Source organism: Otolemur garnettii, unplaced genomic scaffold, assembly GCF_000181295.1.
Source record: "Otolemur garnettii isolate 467f Iridium unplaced genomic scaffold, OtoGar3 scaffold00012, whole genome shotgun sequence".
NCBI lineage: Eukaryota > Metazoa > Chordata > Mammalia > Primates > Galagidae > Otolemur > Otolemur garnettii.
In genome coordinates this window covers 4,418,796-4,435,431 of record NW_003852407.1, presented here as the reverse complement: position 1 = coordinate 4,435,431, position 16,636 = coordinate 4,418,796, and the positions used below count along the sequence as shown (strand labels likewise).

Here is a 16,636-nt window from a genome sequence, read left to right as displayed (position 1 = left end):
CTTTGCTTCCTGAAATGCTGGGTCACTATCTGCTGTTGTCAGCTTTACTCTTAGCCCTTCTAGGAGTCTGACCTCCCCTGAGCTGGAGATACCTGTGGGGCCCTTCCAGAGATAGCTTCAGTCTCCCTGCCCATGGCAGGGTGGGCCTATTTCCACTTTCTTTCCCACATGGTTTAAAGTGCTCATTATCCTGCTACCATCTGTTCTGCCAGCAGTGTGGTACACCCTGGTGTGGGGCCCCCTAATTGCAAGGAAAAGGAGCTGTTGGGAAGGATTCAGCAGCCTTGGAGTGCTGAAAGCAGCCCACTAAAAAGGATGATTGGTTTTGATAAGGCTTCTCAGAACCTTGGCATTGCAGCAACCTGGGGGCAGGACCTGAAGGATGTCAGGGCTGGGCAGGAGTCTATGCTCAGAGGACAGGGCCAATCATGGAATTGCAAACTGGAGAATGCTCTGTGAGAAGCCACTGGGGGTCAGACCGCTTGCTCTCTGTGCCTGGCCACTGAATCTGCACTAAGACATACTTAATGAATGATCCTGGGTCCCAAGGCTGGTGGGGGTCCAGGCAGCTGAATAGAATAGCAGGGAGATATAACAAAGATGTGTGAAGCCAGGGTTTTTATCTTTAAGGGGATGACAGACTAACTGGGGTGGGGGGGGGGAATTCACATAGAGAGGGCTTGATGAGTGTTACCCTAGTCTAGCGCAGTTCTCTGTGGAACAAAAGGAAGAGTAGGATGGATTTCTGGCCAAAACTTTGGTAGGTAATTCATACCATATTTCCATGTACTTAAAGAGTCAACATCCACTGAAGACCAATAAAGGTACTGAGAAATTCTGCAATACAATTTTAATATTTTAACGATTTGCAACCTCTTCACATTTTAACCATCTTTTACTTTTGTATGTTTGAAACATTTAAGGAGGGAGCCTTTTAAAACTTTTTTTACAACCTTAAAACTCTCTTGAGGCTTTATATCTTTCTATTAACCTGGATAGTATTGGAGAACATTCTCTTTTGTAAAGTATCACAAGAGTGGAAAAGCAAGTATCCAATGTACTCAATACTAATATGAAGCCTGTAGATGAGTAAATACATGTCCACACAGAGAAAAACTCAGTTTAAATCAAGGTGGTGGAGGGGAAAGGGTTGGAGAGAGGGGGATTGGTGTGCTCTCACCTAATGGGCACCATGGAAGGGTACATGGCATACCTGATGAGGGGTGTGCTATAACAGGGACCTTATCTAGCAAGCACAAACATTGTAACCTAATCATTTGTACCCTCATATTAATCTGAAATTAAAAGAAAACAAAAACCTCTCTTGAACATTTAGATGTGAGGACCATGGTTCTAAAAGCAAAGTCTGCAGACCATCCCAGCTGCACTAAATTTAAGCCACCCACCCTCCCCTCCCTGAGCACACTGACATTTGAGAGCCCATGGATCAGTGTGTCTAGGGCACCCCTGGGAGCTTGCTGTGGGACAGTCAGGAAGGGTGTGTGGAGTGTGAGCTGTGAGTGCACTCACTGTGGGTTCCCAGGGCATGAGCTTCAGGGAGGAAGCGACCTGAGCTAGGTCCCAGCAGGAGGAAGGGCTTGTGTGAGGCACGTGGAAAGAACCCTTGTTCATTTGTTATTGGAGCCCAAGGAACATATTAATAATAACACCATACATTCTGCATCTGGGTGTGGCCTCAGAGCTCCATCACTGGGGTTCCGAGGAGGAAACTGAGGCCTCTGCTGCAGGGTGCTATAGGGTTGGACTTGAGAGGCAGGTGTGCCTGGCACAAGCCAAGCACTGGCCACCTTCTTTGTCCTCAGCCTGACAGTCACCTCTCTGCGTGGGTCCCTGAGATAGAAAAGGTCTGAGGGTGGTTGGAGAGAGGTGAGTCTGGCGAGAAGTTCTGGAAATTAGAGGCAGCCTGCTGTGGGGGGCCTGTCTGTAGACTCTAGCCCTCCTGCTTTCAACTTCTCTGGACAGTCAGAGGCTTGTGGAGCAGGTGACACGTGTATGTGTGTATGTAGGTTGTATGTGTGTGTGGTGTGTATCTGTAGGGTGTGTGTCTACACATATGGGTATGGTATGGTGTGTGTACGTGTGTGTGCTGTGTGTGGGTATGTGCTTGTGCATGTGTTCAGAGCTGCAAGGTTTGAGAGTTGGTGCCCAGATCACAGGTCAGGATATCCAGGTACTTTTATGGCTGCGAGGGTTTGCTTGGGCCTGGAGCCACGTGGCAGGGCTGGTGACTGAGTGGTCACTTGGGTGCTCTGAGCCCAGGGCTAACAGGCTCGGGATTGGGTTCCTGGTGGTCTCATTCAGTCAGTAACTGCTGAGTGAGGCCTGCCCCCTGGGCGCTGCCTGGGCCAGCACCTCAGCATCAACTAGGGACACAAAGGAATGCTCTGCAGTTGAGACTCTTCCTGCCACGACACAGGGCGATGGGTTTCTGTTTCCAAATGCTCCAGCCCCTGCTGATAAAGCTGGTATGTGAAGATTATATGTCTGCCGCAATCCACCACAACAGACTCTGAGGACACATCCAGATTCTCTCAGGACACATCCAGATTCTCGTTATGCACTGCAGTTCTTGTGTCAGATAGAGTGACAGCATGCAGACTGTCCCCAGTGACCAAGACGCTGCTCTAATTCTCCAGAGACTAGGCTTCTCACCTGGTGGTCAGGTGCAGCCACCTGGTACCCAGCGAGGCGCAGTGCCTTGCCCACAGCTCTCCCTCTCGTGTCCAGTTCAGAAGCCAAGGAGCCTCCTTCTTGGTGGTGCTGTCACCTCCACCCGTCGTTTCTTGCAGGGCTGCACAGCTCTAGGGGTGCAGACACGTGACCTTCTTTCCTAGAAGTGTGCCCTGAGTCTCCCTGGGACCATGCAAAGATGGAGCTGGGGGTCTGTGAGGCTGTCACGATCCTGGCACTTTGTTCCTCAGCTCTGAGGATCAGAGTTGCGTTGTCATCACAGGGTTAGGAAGTTCAGGGGTTGATGGAGGCTGGTCAGTGTAGGAAATGGTGAGACCTAAGCTTTGCTCCAGGGGAGAGGTGAGAACCACACAGGAGGGCGCCTGGGGCAGAGATCTGCGGGCAGAAAAAGAGGAAGGAGGTGCATTGCAGGGGGCTCTGGCCTGCGGGGGAGAATGCTGGAAGCTGGAGGCCGGGGCTGGGCTGCAGGGCAGAGCTGGTTTGAGGAGAGGGTGTGTGCCTGGAATGGCAGGGAGAGCTCTGAGTTTTCCGGCTTTTAAATGGGAAGCCAGGATCAGTTCAGATAAGGAGTTGAAGGGTGATAGGAGGGTGATAAGGAGTTGTAGGGATTCGGTGAGTGTGAGAGTTTGTAACCTGTGACACACTAGAGAAAGGGACATATGTTGGTGATCCGACTGCCATGCCACAGAGCACAGGTTGACACTCTGACTGCCACTCACTCCCCAGCTGGGAGTCTTCCCTCTGGGGGTCTTCTTGCCTCCAAACTTGAAATGGCAACAGCTCCTCGCAGGCAGGTCGGGCTTGTTCTGCAGGTGCACGGAAGGTGGCCTTCCTTTGTATAATACGAACACATGCTTATAAGTGTGGCTTCTGCTCTGGCTCCCTTCCCTCCTGTCATTCAGGGGGGCCTTTCCCTGACCCCAAGAATCTAGAGGTCTGGGGATTAGTAGGCCCTCTGTCAGGGATGCGACTTCTGAAGAGGCTTGTGCCCAAGTTTGATGTGCCCCAGCCACATCCCTTGGCCAGAGGATGGTGCCAGCCAGGCTGCGAGTTCTTTCTGGCTTTCTACACAGGACCCTCAGCACCCTACACTGGTGCTGCCGGCACCTGTCACTGGGACCCGTCCTTCCTCCCTGCCAGTGGGGAGTATGGCTGAGACACCATCTTCTAGTTCTGGTGGGAGATTTACGTGCCCATCCGCACTGTCCTTGAGCTGCCTTTGAGGTAAATTACCCTCTTGTCTGGAAGATTCTTTGTACTCTTGGGCTTGGCCGTGACTGTCTTAGCCCCTTTATGTGTTAATCTCTGTCTCCATCCACATTCCTCACTCTTTGAAGTCCTCGAATTCCAGGCCAGAAGATTGTTCTTGATATCCCAGTCTATGACTCAACCTTCCAGATACAGAGGCGGAGGGGCCGTGCCTCCTCCAGTTATAGAGTGGAGTCTTTGTAGTCAGTCAGCAGCGTCTAAGATAGACCTACTGTGTGCCTGGCTTGGCCACTGTGGGGTCACAGGAAGAAAGAGGTAGCAGCAATCAAGGAACTTACAGCCTACTTGGGGAGGTCTTATATTCTTAAAAGAGAGCAAGGAACAAGCCAGTTAACATCTCAGGGGGCAAAGAACTGTCCACTGTGGGAGTTGTTTGATAGGAGTTGAATCTTGGAGTTTCAAAGCTGCCTGTGGAGCAAGCAGGGCACCAGGAGTTGAGATGGGTAGGATGGGAGGCAATTCAGAGAAGGGAGGGAGAGTGTGATCCTAGAGGATCAGGGGCCACCTGATTGGAGGACTGTCAGTCATGCCATTATTGATTAATTATAGTTATGTCTGTCATAGGTAGGAGAGGGGATGGTGGTGGCACAACTATAGGTTAGAAGGAACCCCTCTACAGGACATGGTAGTTTGCTCCAGGAGCTCTGTCTATTTAAATAGAAAGAATGTGAAGTCCAGATTATAAAGTGACTTTATCAAGGTCATAAGCTTATCATTGCAAGAGGAGAATAAGTGTCTGAGGCAGCCAGTGAAAGTCTTGCAATGTAAGTCAAGTTCCCGGGCACTGGGTATCTGGCCCAGGAGGTCCCTGCTATTGTGGGACACAATCTTGTATGGGAGAGAGGTCACTACAAGAAAATGAAGTGAGCACTGCCACAGACCAAGTCTGCTGCCGTGGTCACCCATGCAGGTGGCAAGTTCAGAGCAGAGCAGGGTGACTGCAGTTTGGAGACCAGAGCTGCTTTGCTGGCTGAGCAAAGCTTTGACAGATGGGGCACATTTGGAGAAGGTGGGATGGAGCAAGGCACAGTTGACAGGTCACTGTCAGCAGCAAGTGGGGGGTGAAGGGAGGGAGCACCAGGGCCACGGGGGTGCTCTGTGGCGCCATATGGAAAAGCAGCAGGCCCGGAGTGAGTGTGGTTGATTTACAATGAAAGGATTGTGCGAGTGCTCAGGGCTTCTGGGAATGAGAAAGTTCCCAGTAACTTAGAACCACAGACCTCAGGCTGGTGGTGCCCAGAGGGAAGGACCAGGAAGGTTAAGGAACTTGTTCAAGGGGCTCTCTCCAGACAGTCCCTTTGTTCCCTCAGCCCTACCAGCCCTGCTCCCACACCAGCCAGTTTGTGTGCCCTCTCCCTCGGAGGAATTGGACACTGGAACTCACCAGCAAAGTGCTGTCTCTCCTGATGGTAGGTTGGTTTCCACCATGAGAGTCTGGACAGTCAGGATGTGCTGAGTAGGAGGTGTGGGGGGAGCTTGCTTATGACCTCTGCCCCATCTTGAAGAAAATGAAGAGAATTCAAAATAAAACAGCTTTTATGTCCTGTGGCTTCTTTGCCAAGGTCTGTGGTTGCTGAGCAAGGCCGGGGAGTGGAACACAGAGCCTGATCTGGTTTTTTTTTTTTAATTAAATCATAGCTGTATATATTAATGCAATCATGGGGTACAATGTGCTGGTTTTATATACAATTTGAAATATTTTCATCAAACTGGTTAACATAGCCTTCACAGTATTTTCTTATTGTGTTTAGACATTTATATTCTACACCTAGTAAATTTCACATGTACCCTTGTAAGATGCACTATAGGTGTGGTCCCACCGATTACCCTCCGTCCACCCATCCTCCCTTCTCCCCTTCTCTCCCCTTCCTCTCCCCTTTCCCCTTCTTCTTGGGCTCTAATTGGATTATAGCTTTCATAAGAAAACTATGAATTGGTTTCATAGTAGAGCTGAGTATGTTGGATACTTTTTCTTCCATTCTTGAGATACTTTGCTAAGAAGAATACGTTCTAGCTCCATCCATGTAAACACGTAAGCGGTAAAGTCTCCATCTTTCTTTGAGGCTGCATAATATTCCATGGTGTACATATAATTTATTAATCCATTCATGGGTCGATGGGCACTTGGGCTTCTTTTGTGACTTAGCAATTATGAATTAGGCTGCAATAAACATTCTGGTACAAATATCTTTGTTATAATGTGATTTTTGGTCTTCTGGGTATATACCTAGTAGAGGAATTGTAGGATCGAATGGCAGGTTTATTTTTAGATCTCTAAATGTTCTCCAAACATCTTTTTAAAAGGAACGTATTTGCATTCCCACCAGCAGTGTAGAAGTGTTCCCTTTTCTCTACATCCATGCCAACATCTCTGGTTTTGGGATTTTGTGATGTGGGCTAATCTTACTGGAGTTAGATGAATCTCAAAGTAGTTTTGATTTTCATTTCTCTGATGATTAAGGATGATGAGCATTTTTTCATGTCTGTAGGCCGTGTGCCTTTTCTGGCCCGGCTTTCAAGCCTTGCATGGAGACGACACTCAGTAAATGCAGAACTGAAACAGATACACAAGTACAGACGCCTTCCTCTTTTCACCCACAAGGCTTAGCCCTGTCCGTTTGGGTCCTGTCTAGCAGTCAATGGGGAGCTGCTGGCCATCATCTCCTGCTAGGGGGACACCAGGGAAGACAGTGGGTGGGATTTTTCATGGCTGGCTCCTCAGGAAGTGGAAGTTGGGTGTCTAAGACCAGCCTGAGCCAGCCTGGGTCTGTGCTAGTCTTCCCAGGCTGCTCTGTTCGCGGGAGACAAGGACCCCAGCCCTCAGCTTCCTACCTGTATGTAGCTGTGAGGACCTGAGGAGGTCACACGTGTGTTGTCAGCTGACTGCAGAGGGAAGGACAGGATGGGTCGGCCTCACAAAAGAAGTTTGTAGACGAGATGGGTGGTTGGTCACTGCATCAGTTTCCTAGGGCTGCTTGATGTTGGACTTCTAATTACACGCTGGGTGGCTTAGGACAATAGAAATTTATTGTCACTCACAATTGTAGAGATGACAAAGCCCAAAATGAAGATGTTGACAGGGCCACGTTTCCTCTGAACGCTCTAGAGGAGGAATTGTTCCAGGCCCCTCTCCTAACCTTTAGTAGTTCCTTAGCTCCTGGCAGCATCATGCCAATCTTCACATGGTGTGGCCCCCTGCGTGCATCTGTGTCTCTGTGCCCACATTTCTCCTTTTTATCAGGAGACCAGTCATAATGGACTGAGGCCCACCCTCATGACTCTCATATCTAATCACATCTACAATGACCCTATCTCCAAAGACAATCAGATTTTAAGGTCCTGGGGGTTAGGGCTTCAACATATGTATTTTTTGTGTGGGGCATGGGGGATGCCATTCAGCCCATAGCATTCACTGAGGAGCACCCCTGGCAGGCTCTGATTAGCCTTGGGGACCCCAGCACACACTCTCCAGCCTGTTATGCAAATGCGGAGGTCTCTGGTTACCCAGAATGCCTATGTGCCCGGCCATGAGCCATCCCTACAATCGGTTCCCTTTGCCTGGATGACCCCTTTCCTCTTCCCTCTGCTTGACTGACCCCTATGAATCCTTTCATGCCCTGCTCAGGGGAGTCCTTTCTTGATCTCCTCAGGAAAGATGCCTATGCTTTGGTTCTACATGGCACCCTGAATCAGAGCACAGATCACACTGTATCGTAATTCTTTCTTATGTGTGTGTCGTCCCATACCGTCCACTTGTGTGTCTTCAGTGTCTGCCGAGGCCCAGCCATGTATGGAAAGGTGCGTATCCAGTGTATGAGCTAATGGACCTGCGAAGGGGCAGACAGTTCCAGGGGCCAATCGGTCATAGCATGTGTCAATAGAATCAGGCCTTACAGAGGGGTCCTAAAATGAATCCTGGAGACATTAACAGGAGGTCAAACACACAGAGGAGTATACATATCATACGTGCACGGTTCAGTGGGTTTTCACAAACTGAGCACTCTCCTGTGACTGGCACTGAGATCAAGAAACAACATTATTAGCTTCCCTCTCCCCAGAAGCCCCTGGTTTCCCTTCAGTTACTAGCTGATTTCTGTCACCACAGACCTGTTCTTGAACTTCATATAAATTGAATTATATTAATGGGTACTCTTTCTATCTGGATTCTTTTGCTCCAAATTATGTTTGAGAGACCTATCTATATTATTGCACATTGTTTTAGTTTTTCTGTTCTCATTGCTGTGTAATATTCCAGCATGTGAACCTAGCCCAATTTATTCATCTGGTCAACTGCTGACAGGCGTTTGGGTGGTTTCCAGTTTGTAACTGTTGTGCATGGTGCTTCTGGATACTTCTGGTGTATACATCTTCTGGTGAACTCTGGACACATGTCTTTTGTTTATACTTGGAAGGCGTTCCTGGGTCACAAGGCATACGCATGTGTTGCTTGAGTAGATGTGGAAGTCTTGTTTATGAAGAGTATGAGGATGGCAACCAGACTGTAGGGGCGAGGAGGGATGGAGAGCGTCAGGAGTGAGGTCGGAGAGTTGGAGAATTTGTCAGGGAGCCCAGGAGCAGAGAAACTAAATCACAGAGGCTGCATCCAGTAGAGTTTTTTGTCTGTGCAGCAGATCATGTAGGAACACTGGAGGTGGAACGGGAGCTGATGTAGCAAGAAATTCAGTCTCTGGTGTGGTCATGGTTAACGCTGGCTTCTCTGGGTGTGGTGGTTAACTCCAAAGGAAGTCAACCCCCACGTGGGCCTCCAGCCTGCCTGGCTCTGCATAGCTCCCTCCTGGAGAGAGACCACTGCTGCCCTCAGGCTGACTATGGTGGTGGCTCCTCAGTGGGTTGTATAGGGAGAGATGTGGCCTGCGGGTGTGACCCTGACCCTGACCCTGACTCTGACTGCATACCTCTGTAAAATATCCACAGAACAAAAGCCAGTGCCTGGGGGACCCAGAAGTCCCCCAAAGAGTGTACTGAACTCTCCTCTCTGGGTGACCCAGACAGGACACTCACTCTGGTGAGTGAGTGGGGAGGCCTTTGCCTACTGTCCACTTGTCCTCAGCGACCTGACTAAGCAAATAATGGCAGCTATTTTTGCCCCTATCTCTTCCAGAATGGCAGCAAAGACAACTCTCTGGACATGCTGGGCACGGACATCTGGGCTGCCAACACCTTTGACTCCTTCAGGTAAGCACCTCTTCCTCCTGTCTCTGCGTGTGCTGCTCCAGCTGGGCCCCAGCTGCTTAGGGACTGCGCATCTGCTCACTGATGGAGGAGGGGAGAGGGAAGGAGGGTGGTGGGGTGGTCAGAGGTAGGTGGGCCTGGAGGGGGAGCACCGTGGGTGGGAGAGTGTAGTGGCCCCCTAGACCCAGCGGGGTCGCTGTTCCCTGCCCCACTCGCTGGCCTCACCCTCTCGGGGTCGCCTGGCCGGCCTTTGGAGCCCCCTGTCAAAGGCTCTGGAGAGGAGCTGCCCCCCAGCCTTCCTCAAACCAGGCATGAAGCCCGGTTAGGGCTGCCCAGCTCGCTGTGCAGTGCGTTTCCCCACCGTGAGCGAGACACGGGGAGGGCCAGGCAACTCGGGCTGCGTTCTGAGTGGGGGCCCCGCTCGAGGCTGGGTCAGCCTGGCATCTGTCCCTTGGGTAACTGGTCTTGTCGCCCCCTCGCCTCGCATTTCTCGCCCTCCCTCGCCCTCTAGCGGTGCCACCTGGGACCTGCAGCCCGAGAAGCTGGACTTCACCCAGTTCCACCGCAAGGTCCGGCATGCGCCCAAGCAGCCCCTGCCTCACATCGACCGCGAAGGGTAAGGGGCAGAGGCGCTTACTGGGGCTGGGGCTGGGGCTGGGATGGCTGTCCCCGGGCAGGAGCCTGTGCCTGCCAGGGAAGCCCTTCTGCCACACTGGAGACACATGGGTGGCCAACATCCCGGATGATCTCCCAGCCTGGCTCAGGACTGCGGGCTCACTGGCTTCTCCCAGGAAGAGGGTCTCAAACTTGAGCTTCAGAATCCCCAGAGGGCTTGTGAACAGGCAGCTGGCAGGGCCCACACCAGTCTCTGATTGGCTAGGTGTGGGGTGAGGGTGTACATTTCTAACATGCTCCCAGGGGGCGCTGCTGCTGCCGCTTCTGCAAAGCCCACACTTGGGGAACCCCTGGTGCACTGGCTAACTTCACAGGGGGTTGTCACCCGCTGTTGACCATGTATCAGTACTGCCTTCCATCTGAAAAGGTGCTGTCACAGCCTGGGCTGCCCTCAAGATAGGGATGTCACTCCAACCAGACACAGGGGTATGGGACAAATGGCTGCTGCTGCTTTTATATCTTTTTCCTTTTCTTACCTTTCCTTTCCTTCCTATCTATCTTTTTTCTGAGTAGAGTCTCACTCTGTCTCTCTGCCTAGAGAGCAGTGGTGTCATCAGAGCTCACTGCAACCTCAAATTTCTAGGCTCAAGCAATCCTCCCACCTCAGCCTCTTGAGTAGCTGGGACTACAGATGTGTGCCATCACTCCTGGCTAATTATTTTTATTTTTTAGAGATGGGGGGTCTGGCTGTGTTGTCCAGGCTTGTCTTGAACATGTAGCCTCAAGCCATCTTCCTGCCTCGCCTTCCCAAAGTGCTGGGATTGTAGGCATGAGCACCGTACCCAGTCTCTTTTATTTTTTAAAAATAATTTTTATTGTAGTAAAGTTCACATAACATAAAATTACCCATTTTAAAGTGCAATTCAGTGACTTTAGTATATCGCTATTTTACTTTTAGTAAATTCACTATGGTGTGTACCTTCCACCTCTATCTAAGTTCCAAAACATTTTCAAAACCCCAGTATAAACCCCTGTCCCTGACCCTCAACCCCTGGCACCCACTAATCTGCTTCCCATGTCTATGACTTTACCTATTCTGGAAACTTAGAGAAACTTAGAGAGTGACATGTGACCTTTTGTTTCTGGCTTCTTTCCTGTTATGCTGAGGAGCACAATGTTTTTGAGGTTCATCCTCATTGTAGCATGTATCAGAACCCTACTCCTTTTCATGGTTGAATAATGTTCCATTGTATGGACATACCACAACTGGTTTATCCACTCATCTGTTGAGGCACTCCTCACTTGGTTCCACCTTTCAGTTACTGTGAATAATACTGCTATGGACATTTGTGTAGAGTCCCTGTATTTAGTTCTTTGGGTAGATATTTAGGAGTGGAATTGGGGGTTGTATGGTAACCCTTATGTTTAACTTTTTGAGGAATTGCCAGACCATTTTCCACAACAGATGAATATTCTGCATGCCTACCAGCAGGACACAGGAGTTCTGATTTCTCCACATCCTCTCTGTCTATGCTTAATTATTGTGCTGATGGCTCTTATTTTTCCTTCTGCCCTCCTTTCACACTTTTCTGTGTCTCACGTGTCCTTCTGCTGCCATCATTGCCTTAACTCACCCCTGAGATGGTCTGTCCTTATAGTGTATGAGCACCAACTCACAGAAAGAGTTGATCTCATCCCCATTTTAGAGGTGAAGGGGACACAGTCACTTGCCTAAATAGCAGAGCTGTGACATATGGCCAGGCCTTCTGACACCATCTGTGCCCAGGTCTTCACACCATGGTCTCCTTAGCCTCCTTAAGGTTGTCTTCAAAATGGTATATGTGCGTGCATAGGTGTGTTTTTTGGGGAGACCCCTACCACTTGAATCAGACTCTCTCAGGGGACCCCAGCCTCTTGCCACATCTCCTTCTTTCATTGTCCTACCCAGCATGGGTTTCATTTTCCTTTGGGGAGAGAGCTTTAAGTATGGAGGCACCAATTGGAGGTAAAGCGTGGGTGGGACACAGCTAACCCCACCTCACTCCATCTGCCCCTTGCTGCCTGCTCAGCACCCCCATCCAGCTGTAGAGCTCCACAGGGCTGTGCCTCTGCAAGTCTGTCTTCAGGAAAGGTGGCTTTGTTCAGCTGGTAGAATTCAGGACTGGGTTTTCAGCAGAGGTCACTCTCGCCATCTGCCCTGCTGTGGAATGGATTGGAGGTTGGGTGTGCCACAGGAATGGGGGGAGCACCTCACTTTTCTCAAGTCCACACAGCCAGTCTGTCACTATATGTGCTGGGTCCCCGCATGGCTCTAGGTGCCTTAAGGAAAATGCCCAGACAGACACACTGTGTAATATGGTCCTTGCCTAGAACGACATTCATCTACTGGGAAAGGGAGACATGAGCCCATTTATGATTGACACTGTATAGCGAAAACAAAATGACTAAGCCACGTAATGCCTATTTAGAGAGCAGGCAGCATCTAGGTGCAGGGTTAGATGAAGCGAATGCAAAAGGGGTTAGAAAAGAGAGGGCACTGCAGGATGGCCGCCTGTCTCGGGAAGGAGACTGCATTTCCCTGGGCAGCTCCAGTCTCTCCTGTGTCCCCTGAGAGCATATAGCTGGTGAGACCAGCGGGGAAACTGAGGCCCTGGGAGTGGAGTAATGGTGCTGCCTCACTGACTGCCATGTCCGATGGAGAATGCATGTGGAAAGCAGGCTTTCCAAAGGTGTGTGTACCAGTTCCTACAGGTTAACTGACTTCGTGACAAAATGCCATTTGGTAGAAGCGATAAATGACTATCCAGGGGAGGACAGATGCCTGTTGTGCTGAGGGGCATTGTCCCTTCAGAAGGAAAATACCAGCCACACCCATGTAGCCAGCTGTGGGCCTGAATTGCTAGTCACCAGGAGCTTGCCAGGCTTACTGAGTTCCATGGACACTTGACTCTCTGGTCAAGTCCCTCACTACCAGATTACTGGGGAGTCTGGGCGCAGTGTCCTATGGCCACCTTGTGAGCAGGACAGGAACTGTGTCCCCCTTAAATTCCTGCCTTAGTGAGGACAGACTACTCATGCCAGCCACTGCAATCTCCCTCACAAGCAGGGTACCCGTTGGTTGCCAAGGCTTCCTGCAGCCTCTGTTTCTATGGCAGGACAGAAATCAGAGAAGTCTGTTGCCTTGGAAACACAGTTGGCAGCAGTGACTCAGCTCATCTGTAGCCACCTCTGCCCTCCAAACCTGCAGTCCTCCAGGGAGTTCTGAGCCCTGACCAGAGCAAGTCAGGGGAGACAGCAGCCTCCCCTATTTTCTGCCCTCTTGCCCAAGCCCTGGGGGTGCAGAGGTGAGAACAAGAGGCCTTGCCTGTCATGTGCTAAGCTGTGCCCAGTGTGTGCTTGGAGCTCAGAGCACACAGGAGGGTCCCAAGGGGTGTTTTCCCCACAGGTGACATGGAGGAGGGATGTCAGGTAGTCCAAGCTGGCCAAACCCCCAGACCCCTCCTCCTTCATGGCCCTGGCAGGTGCAGAACCCAGAAGACAACAGGCAGCTGGTGCTTTCACAGACCAGTCCATCTCCACCAGGCAGATAGATGAGTTGAAAGGTGGTTGGGTCTTCCAGGCCTTTCCTCACCTCCTCACTTGTTGTCCAGCACATCTTGGGCATGCGGGAGGGGAAAAGGACAACTTTTCCTCCTTTGCTTCACACCTGTTACACCCACTTACACCCCTCCTCATCCCAGCTCCACCTGCCCAAACCTGAGCTCCTCTCCTCTGCAGCTCCGTCCTGCCCCTTGGCCCACCATCCCAGCCACATGCAGCAAATTTACATTTGCCTGTGGTGCTCTCTTCCTGGACATTCTTCTACATTCCCTGTAAGTGACCAGCTCACTTCTTGTCTTCCTCTTGACCTTCACCTGGACAGTTGTAGATGCTGCTGCTGGAGGTTTCTGTAGCACGCTGGCCACGGCGTTGTGAGAGCTGATTCTCAGACAGGAAAGGGCCAGTTCATGCACTGTTTACATCTGGGCCCGGCCCCTGCCTGGAGCCTGGCACAGAAGCATTTGGTGAATGGAGAAATGAACCATCAGGTCTGATATAGAGGGTTAGGTTATTTTCTTGATCTCTTCCACCTACCTCTGCTGGGATTGAGGGCCAGTTTCTCTTGCTCTGGATTTCCGGGCTCCCCTGGCCGCATGCTGCCCCCTAGTGGCGCTTAGGTAGACAGCCCTGTAAGATGTGACTGCCGGGCTCATTCTGCTAAGAGCTCTCAGCTGCCCAAGGGCAGGAACTACAACTGGTTTTTGTTGACAAGGCTCAAACCAGACGAGATGCTTGGTGACTATTTAAACAAATGAACTAACTACTCTCAAATATTAGAGTTGCATTAACTCTGCAGCTGGAAAATGCTGTCATCAACCTGTGGGACAGCCCTCAGCATACCTCAGTACCACTGATGATACGTACTGTGCCGTGCACTGGCCAGGCACCCGTCCCTATTCTAAGCACTTGCTGTGTATTATTTAAAACTCCACACAGCCCGGAGAGGCAGGAACTGTTATCATCTGCACTTCAACAGATGAGGATACTAGAAGACCCAGAAACTGGGTAACTTGCATGAGGCTGGGTTAGCCCCAGAGAACATGCTGTTACTCGGCCACCTTGCTGCCCATTTGCCCCAGTAGCAACAACATAATAGTAGTGGTAAAAGTGGGCATAGTAGTAGTAATGTATTTACTTTATTTATTTTATTATAATTGTATTTCATTATTACCTTTGTTTACCATTAAAATATGTACGTCTGTATATAATGGTGGAACACAGTTCTAAGCATCTCAGCACTTAGATACATTAATTAATTTAATCTTTTGCCTGCTTCATGATGTGAAACAAATTTGTTATCCCTATTTTACAAATGAGGAAACTGAGATATAGAGGGGTTAAGTGACTTACACTGGGTCCCTGGGTTAGTAACCACTCCAGTTAGCAGCTGTGGTTCAGAATCTGTACTCTTAAATACGCAGAAGAAAGAAACCTCTGGGGGCCAGCGTCGCTGACCTGATGGCACACCCACTCACAGAGGATGTGAAGACAAAGCATACAGTATCTGAGCGAGCATGTTGGACTGGCTCAAAGCCAAGGAGGAAGGAAGCCTCACTGAGCTTTCTGCCAGTCCTGCTATTCTGTGTGAACCTGAGAAATTGCTTAGTCTCTCTGTTCACTGATTTTCCCTTTGGTGCAATAGGGCAAGATGGATAGTTTTTTGCAGGAGTTATGACAAGCTTTAGACTAGTCATTAGCAAGGAGCTTAGCTCCTTTGCCTTTAAGGGTCAAGGGGAACTCTGGTTCTTTTCTCACCTCCCTCCAAGTTGACTGTTGCATTAGGGGAGGAGGACCCCCATCCCTAGAGCCATTTCCTCTGGGCAGGACAGCTGACTCTGCAGGGTTTAAGGGATGACAGGACCAGGTATCTCCTGACTGTCCTTCCTCTTCTGCTTGCAAGTTGCATAAATGAACCATCCTTCCAATGCTTTTTTGTTTTTCCTGATCCAGGTGTGGCAAAGGGAAGCTGGAAGATGGGGATAGTATCAACTTGAATGACATCGAGAAGGTCCTCCCAGCCTGGCAGGTAGGTTCGGGGCAGATTCTCTATCTCCCTGCCCTACCCTTGATGTCCTGATCCTCTGCCTGGGTAAGGCCTGAGCATCCTGCTGGCTCCTTGGGGTACAGCCACATACATTGCAGTGGCAGGTGGGCATCTGCCACGGTCCAGGGTATCCCACTCTGACAGGGGTGTGGCAGCCCCTCTTGGCATGCTGTGGGCACTGGTGGCAGGCTTGGTGCCCTCTAGAGATGAAATGGGCCACACATTGGCAACTCAGTGAACTTGGAAGTTTTTTGTCCCTTGACCTGAAACCTCAAAACCTCGCAGGTGAGGCGTCTCCTAGTCTTCAGGTGGGAATGGCAGGACTGTTGGGGTTTCTGATGTGGTTGAGGCCATCTTTAGGCTTTTGAAAAGTAAGAGTTGTCCTGCCAGCCTCTAGGTGTCTGCTGTGTTTGCTGATTTTGTTATTGATTTGGCTTTTTTCCTGGAATTGAGCTGGGCTCCAAGTCAAAGAGGATTCATTCAGTAAAGATACAGTGAATCCAGGTCATTAAATGCTTATAGTGCTGGAATTCCTATGGGAACAACTGGAATATGGCTGCTCCCAGGGATGGAGTTGGGCCTTGCAGGGGCTGAGAGCACAGGACCCTCTGCAGTGACTGAGCCTGCCACTGCTGGTGACCCACCACCACACTCCTCCTATCACCCTATATCTGTTCCTTTGTTGTTGGTGCCTTTCCCATTGTGTTTCTTCTCTGTTGATCCCTTGGGCCTATTGATGAGAGATAATAGAGCATTTATTGAGGGCCTCAGCAGTTTGATTACAACGTGTACCTTGGTGTAATAGCTTTTCTTCATGTTTCACCTACTTGGGATTTTTTGAGGTTTTTTGGATCTGTACGCTTACAGTTTTATCAAATTTGGATTTTTTTCAGTCATTACTCCTCCCCTTTCCCTCTACCCTGGGGTTCTAATTATAGCTACGCTATGCTTCTTTTCCCCGGGCCCACCGAGGTTCCGCTTATTTTAAAACAATTTTTTCTCTCTGTGTTTCATTTTGGACAGTTTCTATTGCTATGTCTTCAAGTTCATTAATATTTTCTTGCAGTGTCTGATCTACTCTTACTCCAATCCAGTGTATTTTTCCTTTCAGATTTGTAGTTTTTATCTCTAGAAGTTCAGTGTGGATTCTCGCTTTTTACTTGTTGTAGCTTTCATTTCTTGTACTTTCTCCTCTCTTCCGAG

At 50.0% G+C, this 16,636-nt stretch overlaps 1 protein-coding gene across 7 annotated transcripts in view; it reads left to right on the top strand.

Annotated features, from left to right (window-relative positions):
• The window catches only part of CTIF (cap binding complex dependent translation initiation factor), a 308,199-nt gene that overhangs the window by 96,734 nt on the left and 194,829 nt on the right, over positions 1-16,636 (top strand). For all 7 annotated transcript variants that reach the window (XR_002772049.1, XM_023510269.1, XM_023510268.1 and 4 more), the window contains 3 exons: positions 9,104-9,177; positions 9,686-9,790; positions 15,340-15,415. Coding sequence is in view for 6 of the 7 variants with exons in the window: in XM_023510269.1 (XP_023366037.1) it covers positions 9,104-9,177; positions 9,686-9,790; positions 15,340-15,415 (255 nt within the window). In the remaining variant the exon portion in view is untranslated. The remainder of the gene's footprint in view (positions 1-9,103; positions 9,178-9,685; positions 9,791-15,339; positions 15,416-16,636) is intronic.